This window comes from Brachypodium distachyon, chromosome 1 (assembly GCF_000005505.3).
Source record: "Brachypodium distachyon strain Bd21 chromosome 1, Brachypodium_distachyon_v3.0, whole genome shotgun sequence".
Classification (NCBI taxonomy): domain Eukaryota; kingdom Viridiplantae; phylum Streptophyta; class Magnoliopsida; order Poales; family Poaceae; genus Brachypodium; species Brachypodium distachyon.
In genome coordinates this window covers 8,793,588-8,811,500 of record NC_016131.3, presented here as the reverse complement: position 1 = coordinate 8,811,500, position 17,913 = coordinate 8,793,588, and the positions used below count along the sequence as shown (strand labels likewise).

Sequence of the window (17,913 nt, the reverse complement as noted above, 5' to 3'; positions counted from 1 at the left end):
GAATGATACATGCCTCCATGGGGGGTATTTATAGCCTAGGGGTTCATGACAAAAGACCATGGCTACCATTGAGGGAGAAAGAAAAGCGGGGGCAAAATGGTAAAAATAGCTCCTTAGTCCATAACTTTTGTGTGCACCATGTGAGAAAAGTGTGGATTGGTCCATGGCCCCCTCCTCACACCTTTCTTGACCCTATTCTAGCTCATTTGACCATTTGACCATGGCATGAGAAGTTTGACTTGTTGACTTGTCTTCCTTTGCCACGTAGGATTGACTGCGTCACGCGGGCGTCTTGACTCATGCTTGGTAAATGTTGACTTGGTCGTCGCCACGTAGGATTTACGGCCCGGCCCATATAAGAGTTTTATTTTACTACAACAATATTTCCTCCGTCCAATAAAAGATGATTCAAGTTTGTCAAAATTTGGATATATCTAAACATGATTTAGTGTATAGATGCATTCAACTTTAGTCAAAGTTAAGACATCCTTTGTTGGACGAAGGGAATAGAAAAAATTAACAACATGTACGATCTAAATTAGTTTTATTTTCCCTCAAAATAGTTTTATTAAATGGGATGTCTATTGAACAGGCAACTGAAAAAGTTTCAGTTTTCAATCACTTTTGTTACTGGCTTACCGCCGTTAGATATGGAGGAGGATCCTTGACATACGGCTGCTGTGACTGACCATGGGTTTGGGCCCACATGTCAGTCATCCTCACGGCAGGAAACATACGTCAAGGAACTGTATCTGTTACATATGTACAATATCTCTAACCATTGTGCATAAAATTGAGAGTGTGTTGTCTCGTGCGGGTCTCAAAGAAAACTGCTGATATTAGTCAAATTCATTAACTTTTGTTACCGCCGTTAGATATGTATTTCTAGCCACGGTGCATCCGAAAAAATTGAGAGTGCCCTATCTCGTGCGGGTCTTAAAAAAGCCGCTGATATTAGTCAAATTCATGGAAGTCCAGTATTTGTAGCCGACTTCCGAAAGATTTTGATATAATCAGCGAGGTCAGATCGTTTGCTTAACCTTGGTCACCGGCAACATTTTACGGTACGCGTGGCCTTCCTGCCGTGCCGCGGAAGAAGACAGACGGAAGCTTTCCGCCGCCGGTCATCCACGGCGCCGCAGCCCCAGCCTCACATCCTCAATTCCTGATCCTCCTCCCCCACACACTTCTCAAAAAAATAATATCGCCCCTCCCGCTCCGCTCCTCCTCCCCCCGAACTTTGCACGGCCATTCCACCACACCTCCTCCGCATCGCGCGCCACCGGCCGCCATGGCCGCCGCCTCCCTCCTCGAATCCACGCGCTTCCTCTCCCTGCCACCCCCGCGCTCGCTCCCGCCCCGCCGCGGCCTGCACCTCCTCAGCCCCTCCTCGCCCCTCCCCGACCGCGACCGCGCCCCGCGCCTCCGCGCCCACCCGAGCCCCCGACTCCCACCTGTCACCGAGACGGCTGCGGCGAGACCGCCACACCCGCTGCTCGACGCGCTCAAGAAGTCCCTCTCCGACACTCTCGCGGCGCTCAAGAAGCCCGCGCTGGCGCTCCTCCTCGCCGGCGCGCTGCTCGCGGCCGCGGGTCCCCACCACGCGGCGCTGGCTGCCTCTGGGGGCCGCGTCGGCGGGTCCGCCTTCTCCTCGCGATCGTCGAGGTCCTCGCCGTCCTACGGGTACACCGCGCCGGCGCCCAGGGGTGGGTACTCGGCCGCGCCGTTCTACTCGCCCTCGCCGTTCGTGTCCGTCGGCCCAGCCGTTGGCATAGGGTTCGGGGGGTCTGGATTCCTCTTGACGCTGGTGGGGTTCGCGGCGTTTCTATACCTCGCTGGGTTCCTCTCCGACTCGTCCGGGGGCGGAAGCGTGCTCACCGAGACGCAGAAGACCACCGTCCTCAAGCTGCAGGTTCTTACCGTTTCTTCTTTGTTCATGTCCTCTCATGTCTGGGCCGATTTTGCATCCCGAACAATTTACTTACCATCGATCAATTGGTCAATCACTTCATTCGTCAACGGTTAAAATATGCAAATGAATTGCTGTTAAATACTTAGATTGTTCGTAAGTTCATTATAGAATGCCACCCATTTATTGATTCTATGTACGTTGGTATATAGATGCCATTGCTTGAGTCAATACCTAGAATTGGTTTGTAGCGTGCTTGTCCTTGATTCATGATAGTACTATTCAAGCTTAACTACAAATTGTACTGTACTCAAGCTTAACTGCATGATTCCATTAATTATTTATGTCTGCGTGGAATCCCTTAATTTCCTAATATGTATGCCGGAAATGTTCCTAGGTTGGATTGTTGGGCATGGCCCGATCATTTCAGAAAGAGCTTGATCAAATAGCCGAGAAAGCAGATACGTCTACCCCATCTGGGTTGAGCTATGTGCTGACAGGTAAAACCAAATCATAATGTTTCTTCCTTATATTACTTCACAATTATGATCGATACTATATGGCGTAATTGTTCTATGTAAATACTGCTTCATTATATGTGATTTGCCACTGTGTTGGCCATATGTGCTGGGATGGTTTGTTTTCTCTTTTGGTTTGAAAAGTTGGTTGCTTGCTTATCAGCGTTGATAATGGCACACGTCTCCTGACATAAAATCAACATACTGATGATAACTATACTACGTTATGCATCGGGAATCCTGTGTGAAACAAATTATGAAGATTTGTTCTTGTTTTAAGATTTGGACCGTTTTTATACTTGTTGAATTAAATCTTACTATTTGGTGTTATGTTTTCCAGAGACAACATTGGCATTACTTCGGCATCCAGATTGCTGTATATCAGCTTACTCAACAGTAAACATACTTAACCCTTCAATTTATATTGTCAGTTTATGCAGCAGATTTCAGTTCTCTCTCTTTCTTCCTTCATATGATTAGATTTACTGTTCCTTCCAGGAATGGAAAGCAAAGTTTTATTATGTATTTTGGTTTCATCGATGATGATATAGTATTTTTTGCCAAGTTACTCGCTATTTTTGAGTGGGATATTATATACTTTCATACTTCAATTTTTAGGTTGTTAACTTGGTAGTGTCATTATCCACAAAAAAAAAAACTTGGTAGTGTCATTTTGTAGGATACATGAGCGCTACATCATGTAACAGCCTTACTAGCGAGATCTTGCAGATTTAGGATATGATGACTTTCTTGTTTGGATATATTTATTAATCTCAACATTCGCTTATTCTCAAGGTTGATGTCAAGCGAAGCATAGATGATGGAGAGAAACGTTTCAATCAACTGTCAATTGAGGAACGGGGCAAGTTTGATGAAGAAACACTCGTGAATGTGAACAGTATAAAGAGGCAAAAGGCAGGCAGTCAAAGATCAAGTGGTTTTAGCAATGAGTACATTGTGGTATGCTTTCTGTTAATGAAAAATTAAAACAAATAATAGCAGTCATTTGATGTTATATCTGATATGTGCACGATAACATTTGGGACCTTTATAAGGTGTCGAAGTTACTATTCACTCAATCAATATTTCTACTAGTAAAATGAACATAATGGACTTCTGTGGAAACTACTCTCGTTCCTGTTACAAAAGCTATACTCTCTCATTTTATTACTTAAGTACCAATTATTTGGAGCTCAAATTGTTACCGAAGAACCATGTTTATATTATTTTTTTCTCGATTTATGGCATTTAGTACTTGGTAGTGTCATGGTTTATTGACTAGGATGCCGATGATTAGCATATCAGTGAAGGAGGCCTCTTAGTACTTCTGATTAGAAGGAACATTGCCACATTGGTTATAACTCTCCTTCCAGTCACACAGGGACTAATTGCTATTCTTTTCCTTGATTCTGATTGTAGGATTTGTAGGTTTTGATGATAAATGTTGAAGATTTTATTTTTTTTATTTTCAATTGTAGATAACCATATTGGTTGCTGCTGAGGGAGTTCACAAGTTGCCTACTATAAATAGCAGCTCTGACTTGAAGACAGCTCTACAAAAGCTTGGTGCTGTACCCTCAAGCAAAATACTGGTATTCCCTGCTTGTTTTCTTTTCTTTCTTATTCTACTGTCAACTTCACTGTACTGGAGTTGAATAATGTAAACCAGCAGCCACCAAAACTGATAACTTTCTGAAATAAAGCCGGTTAAATAATTCATGCCACTTACTCTCAGTTAGTTTTCTACTCCGCTAGTATCAAAGTATCTTACATGTCTCCAGTCAGCAAATGAAAATTGCAGCAAATTATTAATCGTTGTTAGTTATTTATGTGTACGCTCAATGAGCAACATCTTGTTAGACTGTTTTTTTTTCCAAACCAGGCTGTTATCCAATTTTGGTTAATATACTTATAGGCCATAATGTTGACTCTCGACATTTTGTTGACCTTCATAGGCGGTTGAGGTCTTATGGACTCCACAAAATGAGAATGATACATTGTCAGAGCGAGAACTCCTTGAAGATTACCCACTTTTGAGACCGCTATAGAAGGATTAAGATGTAGATTGCCCCTAAAAGATCAAGTTGTCGATTCATTTTTGACAGTTAACTTTATTAACTTTAGCTCAGTTTTTTGGTTTGTAAGAATATAATTGTAAATGAAGTCACTCTTAGCATGTACATGGAAGTTTGCTCAATGCAACGATGCTGTGTTGCAGATTCTGTCAATAGTATGGTAATCTTGATCAGTGTGCCTGACACGGCTCAAGTTTGTAAATAAATTGTTCTGAATGAACATTTTACTATAGTTGTATGTTTAATAGTATATGAACATGTGTTTTAATAGTATGGACATGTTGCACTGGCTGTGGTTTCCTGTATTTATATCGTTCCAGTTATCAGGATAAGAGAACATTCCTGAACAAGAAATTGCAGGATCCTTGCATTAGAAGAGTAGCATTCCTAAGCGAAAAATGTCTGATGAGTAAAAGACAGAGCCAATGGCTAATGGCTTTGCCTCTAGCGGCCGCGCAATTGACCTGCAAGGGGTTGCACGTGGGCGCTGGGGAGCAAGATCGTATGCTCGGAGCTGGGCATGGACGACCTCTGCATTGTCCAGACAACCAAACCCTCGTGCTGGCAGCTAGCTAATCCGTGAACTGTAGCGTTGCCGCAGCTGGAAGAAAACCGGGTGTATGGTCATGCACTCATGCTCATGCTGGCATGGCTTCATATGCGATATTGCACTACATCAACATAAGGACCGCGCAACATCAACCTAAGAACATACATTCTTGACAGCTTAGTACTCCATCCGTTCCATAAGATGTTTAAAGCTTTGTTCTAAGTAAAACTTCTTAAAGTTTAACCAAGTTTATAAAAAAACTACCAACATCTACCACTCTAAATTAGTTTTATTAAATCCATCATGATATGCATCTTCATAGTGTACTTATTTGATATTGTATATAATACTCACTCCGATCCATATTAATTGTCTCAAATATGAATGTATCTATGCCTAAAAAACGTCTACGTACATGTAATATTTCGACAATTAATATGTATCAGAGGGAGTAATACATTGTTCTATAAAGCCGGTCAAATTTTAAGAAGTTTGACTTAGGATAAAACTTAAACATCTTATATTTTGAAACAAATGTAGTAACAACAATAAACAGCAACCATCCATTACTGAGGATATGAGCATAACTGGCAAGTGTAAAATACCCAGGTGCAAAGCATTCAAGAACAAGAAACGCTGAAAGAGATTACCATGACAAAGGGGCATAAACATAATTTGCAACACAGTTCTCAAATCCAAATGTATTGCTATTACATAGTGACAGTACCCAGAGACAATTGTGAGGATGGTTCAGCCTCCAGCCAAATGACCACCAACAGGGCGAACTACCTCAGGCAGTTGTAGCGGTTGTAGATTCAGATGGATTGCCACTCACACTTTCACGCTTCCCATAGTCCCTGGCACCATCTTTGTCCACAATCTTGATCGCAAAATTCTGTGGCGCAACGACCAATCGGAGTCTGATCTCCTTGATGCACTTGTCAACAAGGTCCACCGCTTCCTCGACAGTCATATCAGGACGATACAACTTGTCCATCAGTGACAAACAGAAGTATGACCCATAACCAAATGCTCCCTTATCAATTTTGTGTAGTGTAGCGATGTAGTCAATGTAATACATTGATGCACCAACATCTTCATCAAACCCAGCAAGTATGATGTTTACAGAGTAGGGATTCTGCAAAAATGAAAGAAGAATGCAAGGGTAAAGTAGCTAACATGCAGAATAAACAATGAGAAGGACAGACAAAATTATAAGAGAAAAATACGAAAAGATGTGCCAAATATAAAAAATGCTTTTGTAAGTTTCAACTGGTGCTCTTAAATATTAGTAATCTTAGCCGAAGCGAAGGCAAAAGAAAATGGTGATATGGAGTACTAACACACAGCACAACAGGGTATTAAGCTACAAATGTAATAACTGGGTAGTTTAATTCAAATCCGCAGTGAATATCAGTAGGATTTTATCTATAAGTTCCAGCCAAGATTTCTCCCTTTCTTGCAATTTGTAAACCTCCAACTACGGACCAATCAACAAAACAAGAAAATAAACAGAGGCCCGTACTCTGTTTCTGTGCAGTGAATATGGCAATCTGATAATTATGCACCAGTGTGAGTTAAGCCATTCCAATATACCTCCCTAAAATGTTGATGAGTTTGCGTGTGTGATTCTCACCAGTTGAATCAACAAATCATGTCAACGAATTAATATACTGGCATCTTTAGACATCTTCAGTTTCATCAAGATATATCACGAGCCATTTTTAATGTAAATCTGAATATATATAGTAAAACTAAAGTAAGCTGGCAAAAATCTGTTGACAGACAAGCAAACATCAGCCAGTGTAATCTTTGAAATGTACAAGTCAATATTCATCCATCACATGAAGTAGTCAACAGGAAAAGCAAACCAAATCCTTAAGGTGTCACATCTTTCTAGATGGTGCACCGTAGGGTAAATCATACTACACATTCCTAGGTGCATTGTAGAACACCATTATGTAAAGTTTTGATGAACCTAATGATGGAAACGAAACATGCAATTACATGAATTGGAGATCATTGTACTCAGAAACTAAAGCTGCATAATATAGTTGAGATATCCCGTTTAATATGTAAAATAGGTCCAGCCTGGCCTTGCTGAAGAATAAAAAGAGCAAAGAAACGTCTAATCACTATTAGCCAAACCGACACAGGTTTTTCTAAACATGGCCAACGAAATAACAGACAATATCATTGGCAAACTGTAACTACACATAAGTAAACCTAGAGGCCTCTGCATCGGCGAACCATAAGCCCCCTTGATAGCCAGTGAAAGACCCCAGTCACATATCCAATCGCACTGCCTTAATCCAATTAGAGTCAAACCAACCAATCGAACAACATGCCCACAGCACAACTTAAAGCAAAATACATTATTATAAAAAAAATCCTCCTAGTCGTGCCCTAAAAGGTCCAGACTAGCAAAAATAGTGGATCAGACAAACCCTAATCCATCCCTATGACACCACAGGGCCAATCCACAACAGAATGCTCAAAAGAGGATGATAAATCAAGGCGGGTCGGTACCTTCCGCAGGGCCGTAGCCAGCTCGCCGCGGGTGAAATTGGCGGTGGCGGCGGTGCTGAGCGGCATGTTGTTGCGGAACTGGTAGAGATGAAGATTCTTCTGGATGAACTCGGTGAACTGCACGCTGTTCGCCGCCACCGAAAAAAAATATCCCCCAAACCAAGCCAGATCGGGTCAGATCAAGAGCGCAAAACAGCCCAAAAGGCCATCTGGAAAGCGATGGACCGAAGGGCGGACGGAATCGAGGTGTTAGACGGCGGCGGTCTTACCGGTCGCCTGGCTCCCCGGAGGCGCCCATCAGTTTGTGGGAGTCGAGGAGCATGATCTTGTCCTCGTCCGTCTTGTGCACGAGGATGCTCTGCACGGCGGAGGTGTCCGCCGCCACCACCGCGAAGTCGCGGCCGACCACGCCAATCACACACTCCATCGCCTTCGCCTCCGCTGGTTCGGCTGAGGGGTTTGAGGGGAACGAACGCACGGAGAGATTTGGGAGAACACAGAAGAGAGCAGAGGGCGAGCGAGGAGGGTATAGCGGAGTCGAGCTCGGCTTCGGTTGCAAGAAAGAACGAACCGAGGGTAAGCGAAGTTTGGGCTTCGGTGGGCTGTGCCCTGAGAGATTAGGCCCTCGGTTGTGCAGCGCTACGTTGCTAGGGGTGCTTTTTGGCCATTGGAATGAAGAAATTATTGTGGGTTTCAAACGGCTTCAAATTTTACGGATCTAAACAGAATTCAGCTGCAACAATTTTCACGGGTTTGAATTTCCTTCTGATTGTTTTGGACATTGGCGGCAACCCTTGTCAATTATAAGTCTGATTGATGCAAGCACGCAGCTAGCTTACCCAAGAACAACGTCCAGGCAGAAACGAAAATAGTCCTGCCGGTCCAATGGTTGTGTCACGAAACAGCAACGCACACGTCTGGTCCAACATGGGATTTTCCTTGTAATATAATCTCCACCAAGTTTACACGCCCCAACTCGCAGAGGGCCTTGCAACAACAATAATCAGTATTTTAACATATGTGAGCAACCAAGCCCCTCGAATGAATTTCTCTAGTTGTATACATGGATGACAGATATAAACATAACCCTATAAACATCTCTACGAGTTACGAACTTACAAGTTACAATCACCTAGTTACTTAGTCACCACCACATTGGGACAATCGTCCTGTTGAGACACCATGTCGAATCCAACGGACATGTTGCATCCGTTCAGTGTTGCTTGGTTCGTGTACTTCCAGGGGTCAAAACATGCCCCAACATGCAGTGGAAGGTTAACTGCTTGCTATCAAAAATTTCTTGACGTGTTGTGTTCTGCTGCGTATTTACTCAACCATCAGACTGTCAAGAAGAGGATGATCTAAATGTGTATTCCCACCGAGCATTTTACCATTCAGGTGACCTCTGCAGGACAAAATAGTTTCTAGTCAATGCAAAATGGCGTCAACAAAAGTCAGACCTATTTGATGCTACGCTACAATGTTTCTCTAAAACAAGCACCAGTGAATCCAGTGATGCACAAAACATTATCAGAATATGCAAGTCATTTACTGAATCTGGCCAGTTAGACATAATCTGAGAACTTTTTGCTTGAGCATGCCAAGAGCATCGCATCAAAATCTACATGAAGGGTATTTACTATTTCCAGTGCAATACCAAGTGAGTTAAAAACTTCACCTCAGTACCAATATCAGCGCAGTAACTAGAAGCTCAAACTTCAAACAAATGCAATTCGATTTGCGGGAATAGACATGCTAACAAAATTCAGACAATATAGACCTTACACTAGTCGACTGGAGCTCCGTTGTCTCAGTATTATCATTCTCCTGCAATCAAAACAATAATACTAAGAAGGATGCCGAGCCAAATATTATTTCTTAACTTCTTTACTGTGCAACAGCAGAAATTGTATGGCTTATCACCTCAAGTAACAGATCTTTTCTTGTTATCAGCCCTACAACACGAGAAGGCCGAGGAACAACAAATATATGCCTCAATCCTAGTTGGCGGAAGAGATTGTACACCTGAGAATCATCGCAAAGATCATCACATATCCAACTCAGTGAAATGAGTGTACAATCTAAATGGAAGAAAGCTTTACCTTTGCCAAAGACATGTCCTCTGGCACTATGTAAGGAGAAGGATTTAGAAATGGGGCAAGATCCAAATACAACCCTAGTTCATCATCCGTCAAATGAATATCATCAATTGACTTTCCTTTACTTGATGCTGGTTTAACAAAGTCGCTAAAATGGTGCCTATATGACAGCAAAAGAAAAACATGATGACCGGTCGATAGTATATTGAATCTATTGGTTCCTACTTAGATAGAAAAACACAAACCTGTTCAGTATGCCTGGCCCACAAGGGAAAGGAGTATTCTGGAAATCTACTTTAGATTGTAAAAGCACCAATAAATGACTGCGAGGAGAGGATGAATGGGTCAGTGAACAAGGTAATGGTATTGCATTAGAGTATGGCATTAGAGTGTTCATTTTGCCGTGGTAAGTCACAAGCCAAGAAAGCAAGAGCGCATGGTATTGCATCTTACCTACGAAGTATGAGACCTATGACAAGTGACTCGCCATTCTGCCCACGATCAACAATCTGAACCACAAAAGAAAATCCGTTACTGAAAACCCCACAGAAGCAGCTGTGTTCTAAGAAGTGAGATTTACTTACAGGGAAACCATTATGCTTGTTGCTTTGCAAAACAGAAACAATATCAACAACTCTTGAAACACGAGGAAGGCACACAACCTAACACCAGCCAGAGAATATTGAACGTGTTAGAATTTGGAGTTATCCTGACACAAAAGATAGCTCTTGCCTCCACTTAAATGGAGCAAGAATCTTCAGAACCTTTTGATTCTTGACAGCATCCTTCGCATTCATGTTTCTCATAACTTGTTTAGGCCTAGAGTCAAGTAAAGGGATGCCCCTTAATCGGGCCTGCTCTTCATATAGCCCTTCATTAAAAAAATCACCAACAGCCTACATAAACCGATGTCAGAAGGAACATGCTAATGCATCATGTTCAGCAAGGACTCAACGTATGCGGAGTTTTACCTTAGAAATTAGAAGAACGAGCATGATTAATGGCAAGAGTTGCAAGTTGTTTGTGATCTCAACCATAATAACGCATAAAGACACAGTCATTCTCATCGAACCACCGAGAAACGAAGCAGCCCCAAGTAGCGCATACCTATAGCAATATTGGTAACAAGTAGGAAATTACATACTTCTTGCCACCAAATTATCAAAATGGTAAAAATTCCCACATAGAAGAAAGAAACAATGACATCAAGGAGCTCTTGATGCAACACCTAGAAGCCTAATAAAGTGATATTAATAATACATGTGACATAGGTTGAACTGAAGAGACTGAGAACTCACGTGCCCTCGTCGACATTTAGCTTCTTATAAAACTTAACAACAGACATTCCAACAAGCCGGCCATACGTAGATCCAATCATTATCCCTGGAACAAATTGACCAGCTGGAACAGCAGTTCCAAATGTCACAACAGCTAAGGAGTAAAACATGACCTGAATGAAGCAAGAAAAAAAGGGGAAAAGGTAAGTTTGTGAAAAAGAAATAAGCTTAATTAATTTAATTACTCTATTAGAATTAGAGTAGCAATATATAGAATTAGAGTAGAAATATATTTCTCCGTACCAAAAACTTATTAACTATATAAACTATTCCAATGAATAGATTGAAAGTTTCTTGGTAGTTATAGAATTCTTGTACTTCTTCTACTTGAATACCAAAATAAAGAAAAAATGAGTAAGTGAGGAGTAGAAGCATGTCCTGAATGTGACTGATAGACGCCTTTTTCATGAAAATAAAGATACTCAATTTGACTGGACTTAACACTTTATTATATTTTCTGAGAAAAAAGGAATGCTTAGAAATGGGTCTAATCTAAGAGTTCATAAGATATTATTATTCTCTTTAATAAAGTTTTGTCTCATGCGGAGTACAATATGATTTCATCGTTTGTTTCATCAGAAACAATCTGGGACGGAAGGATTCGAACCTCCGAGTAAAGGGACCTTGATGTCTCAAAAGTCAAAACTCATCCAAATGATGGTAATTGGATTAATGATAAATAGAGAGCATCAGAATATATATATATATGGTGCTGGCAATCCATCATATTTTATCATACAGATAGCATGTGGCATGTGCTACCAAGACAAGATAACCCAATAGAAATTCAACACGACTATACTGATTATTTGAACCCTTTTTGTAGATCATGGTTATTTGGACCCTACGGGGGCTTATTTATATTTTTCCAAGTCATTAAAAATGCATTAATTCAACATTTGAGGATAAACTCCTAATGGAGTTAGAAATAGATATTTCAGAAATCAAACAGAGGGAAAGGGTACCAGGAAGGTGATAAGGCTTTGTGCGCTGTACTCATGGAATGTTTTTGCACTGAATAGGTTACGTATTGCGTCATCCTGCAAGAGAATGTTCTTGAATATTGTCGCAAGGAATCCGAATGTTAAAGGAAAAACTCTCCAAATATATTCTAACCTGAGAATTGAAGAAAATAGTTGCTAGATCATTGTATTCATTATCTTTTGAGCAATAAAACTGCATAATACAAACAGCAGATTAAGAGAAGAACCAATATCACTGTAGCTGAAGAGAACATGTACTTCATGTCAAAAGTTCACAAAGTAAAACTCACATTAACAAAATTCCCATCTGTTCCAGGTGGATGAGGGCATTGGATACCAGAATTATTTTCTAGTTCAGGACATGGGCTGCATTTCCTCAGTAGTGGCAACACAAAGGAAACAGTGGATGTTATCAAAGATATGAGGCAAGCTTCAAAGATCTGTAATATTTAATCTGGCTGTTAGATATTGAAATGCAGGAGAAACACTACCTAATAGTAAATGATATCTTCAGCATACCTGGACTCGTTTCCCTTTCTTATGAAGATATGTTCGCCGCCATTTAGTTATATACAGGGTGAGTTGATTAAATAGCGCTCCTGTAGAACACCCAATGAATTAGATTAAGACTATCGAATATGGTACAAATATACCAATCGTGACTTCCATGGAACTTGAACCGACTCTAACTACAGAATTCTCTACGAGACACCAAGAGCTGTTTAGCCAGTAGCAAAAAAAAATGGTATAGTGCAGTGCGGAAGTGTCAAACCATTGTGAAGTACAAAATCTAAAATGTGAAAAAAACAGAACTAGACAGAGGGAGGAAACCACCCAGCTTAGCTCCTAAAGTTGGGTGAGGACACAAATCCAGGCTGGCTAGGTGCAACTTTGCTTCTCTCACCAATTAACCTCCAGGAAATTCTCATAGTACAAAATCTGACTGGCATTTATAAATATACTGGATCAACTTTGCATACTGTGGCTTACCAAGAAGTCCACCGATAACACCGATTATTGCCACAGGCAGAAGTTCCTGGTAAGAGTAATCTTCTTGACCTCTTTAAGAAAAGGTGAACAGTCAAGATCACAAAAGAATCATTTTCAGATGAAGCATTCCATTCTGTGTGGAAAAATAAGCTTACCCGGATATGTCCCAGATTATGAAACCCCCAGCCCCAAAATGACCACACTTTCCGCTGTTGCACCAATTCATTGCTGATCGCACCACAACAGCCACAACAGCAGATGTAAAGAATACTCTCCACATAAGATGACTTCTCCACCTTCAACGACACAATGGTAACATAAATCATATGGCGTTATATTACAGTCCAATACACGCAGCTGAACAACATATTTCATGTCATTTGACTACCCAGCGTGGGACATACTGTTAAAAGAGGTTCCCAATGCATAACCACCAAATATGCTAAAGAAATGCATACCAAGGCTGCATAATGAATTGGTCTAGTCCCAGGAAGAAACAACTACCAAAAAAATCACACAGTGAAAGCACCAAAATTGCACTTGCACATAAGATGTTGTCCAGCTGCGTGTCATGGGGAGCAAGAGATCCAATGTGCATGCAACATGACTGGAAGTTGCACTTGCACATAATATAAAATGCAAAAAATAAAATTATAAATTAACCTTCTTGACAGAAAAGTACAGATACTTATAATACTTATAAAAAGTATGCATGGCAAATGGCAATGAACTCAACCCAAAAATATATGAAATTACATAAAATACAATGGTACTTAGGTGGCAACCATGATCTTAGTCCTCCATAGTAAATCATATGTGTACTATTGGAAGCAGAGGGCCAAAATCTCAGAACGAAGTAATACATCAATACATCAGTGACATCACCCTCTGATGAAGGCATACACACTATGAGATGTCATGTGACAGAAGCGTGTTCTTCATAAAGGATACTTTTATAAGTGCATTGTTACAAAAGAAAAATCGAAGAGACCAATGAACAGAAACTGATCTGAAGCATGTCTACCTTCTTAGTTATTTCACTCGTTTGGCACCTAAGCAGTCAATCATGGAGTAAATCACATTGGTAATTTGGTACTAAACTAAGGTTTTCTTGGTAGCAGCTACAGAAAGAAATAACTAAGCCAGAAAAGAAGATATATAAGCTTTACAAAAAATGTATATTCAAGTTATTGAATTAACAAAACCTAAATGTTAGTAGTGCTGAAATAGGTGTTTCTTAAATTCACTAAATTGTAAATACAAAGAAAACAATAGTATAAGCTAAAAGCATAGCTTGAGAGCTGAACAGATTATCATTGGTCAACATGACTAATCTTCTTGATAGTATATCCTGCTTCTCTAGAAAAATGAAGAAATGGTGAAAGAACATTCTTACCATGATGTAACTTCCTCCAGGGCGAATAGTACCCCACCAACTGGAGCTCTGAAGGCAGCAGCAACTCCAGCTGCACATCCACATGTCACCTTTTGAAACATTAATATAGCTTTGAGATCTTTAATGTGATAACTTTCCTATACATGCTTAATGCCATGGAATAACATACAAAAGAATCCATTCAACAAGGAAAAATTAAAATAGTAAGCCTCCAATTACTATATCTTCTTGGTACCCTCCTTTGTGCTAGAGATTGTAGACTCTGCTAGAGTAGTATATATTAAAAGTTTGAGGGAAAAAAAAGAAATGAATATACACACTTATTTGGCTACCTGTTAGTATTGAACATGAATGTATGCCAACATGATTTACCTAGTGAATGTAAGAGGTTACAGATTTTCCTCAAGAAAAGAGGGGTTCTAGAAAGGTGGCACCGGCCAGGAAGTGTGAGACTAGTGATTAAGTTTTGGCCTTCTGTATTAGGACTTACAGTTGGATGATCTGTTACCAAGTTGTTGTCAGAAGTTTCAAACTAAAAGATAATGCTCATGTCTGAACCTGAACCATTTTAATCTAAAGATGGAAGTGTAAAGAAAGGAAAATAATAACATTACATAGTAAAGAAAATAACTTACAAGGTCCCGTCGATCTCGATCACTTTCAAAAATCTGTACCCACCTAGAATTCAAGTGGTATTTTGCAGATCCACCCTATGCACATGCACACAGGAAGTAGTTTCCTAGTTAGAATTATTTATGTACCCAGAATAACCAAACAGTAATGGCAGAGTGGAAATGAAGTACAGCAAGAAAGACAGAATGTGCTACTTGTCCTACAGCATCCTTATTTTAGAAGGAGATAAACTTTGAAACGGAAGAAGTTTATATCACCAACATAAACCTACTTGTCCAAGAAGAGAAGCGATGCAGGCCCCAGTATGAACAAGAGGACCTTCTTTTCCTAGAGCCAATCCACCTCCAACTGATCCAATGCTCCCAAAAATCTATTACTCAAAGCAGCAGTATTTGAGCATGACATATTATAATAGCTGAAGAAAGCAATGCAAACTCACCTTCCCAACCAATGTCCTAAAAAGGAGGATTCCATGTGTATCAACTCCTACAAAAGTATTTAAAATTATACACGAATTTATCAGAATACCAGTATCAGACATTCAAGTAACTATACCTTACCATTTAAGTAACCTTTGATCTCCGGGATACCAGATCCAGCAGCTGCTGGTGCAAAGTGTGTGATTATGTATACAGAAGAGAAGACGAGGGCTAGATTGAGAAGTATGTAGACCAAGAACCCCACAAAATATGAGTGTTGTATTATAGCAAAAGTCATAGTAAATTTCCATCCAGAAAAGTTCTCAACGGCCAAATTTATGAATATAGCAGCCAATCCAGTACCTGAAAACAGGGAGGATATATCACATACCAAAATTAAATCCACTTGTTGCAAAATGGATCGTGGGAACAAAGACGGCAAAATGTGAGTGTAAAAGACGGTTTCAACTGACAGGTATATGGTCTTCCATGCTTGGACTTATTATTTTTCCTATCAACTAAATCATACGTATAACCTCATAAAAGGAATATCCAACTTGAGCGATACGGAGAGGCTTTTGCTACAATCATCAAGGAACCTTACAAAAGCAAATATTAAATGATTTTATGTTTCAAGTTTTGAATTTAGTGAACCTAAGATAGGGTATGGGGCTACACGTTCTCACTTGTGTATCCCTGTCATTTCCCCCACGCTGCAGGGGCCCTAACCCAGTCTGTGTCCCGTCTATTCTAGAAACAAACATTAATACAAATGAGCTCTAAAAGAACCATTATAGGGCATTAAGCATAATCCCAATTTCAGCATAACTATCTGCTAACAGAAACATGGAAGATGGGACAGGTGAAAGCGTTCCACATCAGATTTTGCTCATGTTACTTATTTCCTCATGGGCCTATTCAGTACTCCATGCAATCCAAAACGTAAGTCTTTCTACACTCAAAATGCACTTTTGCTCATGTTGCTTGTATTTAGCCACTCCTTAATTTCATCAACAATTGAGCCTATTACTAGCATTTATTGTATTTAGGAGGAAAAGAGAAACTGTAGAAATAAATGAAGGGAAACATTGGCATTTTTCCTATAACCATAACTCTTGTCTCCAACTCTAGAAGGACTTACACTTTGGATCAAAGGGAATAATTAACAAATTTACAGGATAGAAAAATGCCATTTCTAATGAAGCATTTAAATAGGTGGTGGAATTGGAGAACTGGAATAGGATTTCCAGCATTGCAGTGTTTGGAGATACGAGGCTAAACACTGGACAAGCAAGTCATCGAGAAAGCTCTCACCCACGCCGATCAGTAGAGCGAAGAACCACTTGAGCATGATGTAGTACGGCACCCAGAACTTGCCGCGGTGCGCCTGCACGCACCAGAGAAGTCATGTAACCAACACCAGAACCACAAGCAGGAGAAGAGGGCGGTAGGGCACACGGCACAAGCAAAAGGCCCTGCAAAATGGGCAGTGTACCTGCTCCTCCCGGTAGGCGTAGTTTTCGATGATCTCGTAGTCGAGGCTCTCGACGGCGCCGACGAAGAGCTCGTCCGCGGCCGCGGAGGTGGAGGTGGAGGCGGCGGCGGAGCTCTCAGGTAGAGGCGCCGCGCCGTCGACGGTGGGGAGGCGCGTCCATGCCAGCCGCGCCATCCCGATGCCTTCGGGGATGTCCTGGTCGCCGGAGAGCATCGGATCGTGGCAGGGGAGCGCGCCGGATCCCCGCCCGAGACGAGCGATTCGAACGGCTCGGTGTGCTGTGGGGAAGTTACTGGACAGGAGAAGCTCAGGAGCCAGAGACTTGTTGGAATCGGGCTGGTCAATTTTGGGGATGCGTCTTGTTGCGTACGGGGTTTGCTGCTCGGGCGCCTGCGTCTGCGTCCTTGGCGCGGTCGGTGGCCCCGGTCTCGCGGCCGTCGCGGTGTGCCGCTGGGATCTGAACGAGCGCCGCTGAGGTAACGATTTTTTATCCCGGTGCGGCTGGTCCGTTGATGTCTGGTTAATGGTTACTCGAGCAACTCTAGCAGATCTAGCACATACTGAATCGGGGAATTCCAGTGGTTAGGCTATACCTTTAGTCCTATGCAATGTTCATTTGCTCAATTGCAAAATTTGTCATATACTAAAACCCATCCTCACTGACACGCATGAATCTCTAAAATATCATATTGTACTCTTATCCTGTCCTAGCTTTAGTCTCACCATCACGCATTGTCTAACTGCTCTCTTCCTTGTCTTGCCATCCGACCTTTTCCGCTGCGCTGCAAACTCCCTCGCGGAGGGTACCATTGTCTTCGCCACACTAGGGAGGAGCCCTCCTACTAGACCATCTCACGTCCTGCTCCTTGAAGATCCAACACACCGAGACCGCCACAGTCTGCTACTCCCTCCGTTTCATAATTCTTATCTCAAATTTGCTCAAAAATAGATGTATCTATTTCTAAAAAGTGTCTAGATAC

General features: G+C 41.4%; 3 protein-coding genes across 4 annotated transcripts; 1 reads left to right on the top strand and 2 right to left on the bottom strand.

Moving 5' to 3' along the window:
- Positions 1-1,175: 1,175 nt before the first annotated feature.
- LOC100843817 lies at positions 1,176-4,775 on the top strand. Its single transcript, XM_014897041.2, has 6 exons — positions 1,176-1,912; positions 2,307-2,409; positions 2,768-2,823; positions 3,223-3,387; positions 3,906-4,019; positions 4,383-4,775. The coding sequence occupies exons 1-6, from the start codon at positions 1,292-1,294 to the stop codon at positions 4,473-4,475; spliced, it is 1,152 nt and encodes a 383-aa protein (XP_014752527.1). The 5' UTR covers positions 1,176-1,291; the 3' UTR covers positions 4,476-4,775.
- Positions 4,776-5,630: 855 nt separating this feature from the next.
- On the bottom strand, positions 5,631-8,168 carry LOC100827540 (proteasome subunit beta type-2). The gene is made up of 3 exons (XM_003560957.4): positions 7,851-8,168; positions 7,582-7,705; positions 5,631-6,190 (listed from the first exon to the last, which is right to left on the bottom strand). Exons 1-3 carry the CDS (start codon positions 8,006-8,008, stop codon positions 5,843-5,845), a joined length of 630 nt encoding a protein of 209 aa, XP_003561005.1. The 5' UTR covers positions 8,009-8,168; the 3' UTR covers positions 5,631-5,842.
- A 331-nt stretch (positions 8,169-8,499) lies between these two features.
- Positions 8,500-17,288, bottom strand: LOC100826302 (chloride channel protein CLC-d). 2 transcript variants are annotated; one of them, XM_010232999.3, is made up of 23 exons: positions 16,934-17,288; positions 16,753-16,825; positions 15,580-15,801; positions 15,459-15,505; positions 15,291-15,389; positions 15,022-15,096; positions 14,387-14,475; positions 13,146-13,286; positions 12,991-13,061; positions 12,520-12,599; positions 12,291-12,440; positions 12,134-12,193; positions 11,983-12,057; positions 10,979-11,130; positions 10,652-10,787; positions 10,445-10,576; positions 10,265-10,342; positions 10,134-10,189; positions 9,926-10,003; positions 9,684-9,840; positions 9,505-9,606; positions 9,367-9,408; positions 8,500-8,986 (listed from the first exon to the last, which is right to left on the bottom strand). In XM_010232999.3, exons 1-23 carry the CDS (start codon positions 17,144-17,146, stop codon positions 8,969-8,971), a joined length of 2,346 nt encoding a protein of 781 aa, XP_010231301.1. In that variant the 5' UTR covers positions 17,147-17,288; the 3' UTR covers positions 8,500-8,968. The 2 variants fall into 2 exon arrangements, with proteins under 2 accessions (XP_010231301.1, XP_003561001.1); XM_003560953.4 differs by having other exon boundaries at positions 9,362-9,408; positions 16,934-17,286.
- Between the last annotated feature and the right edge of the window lie 625 nt (positions 17,289-17,913).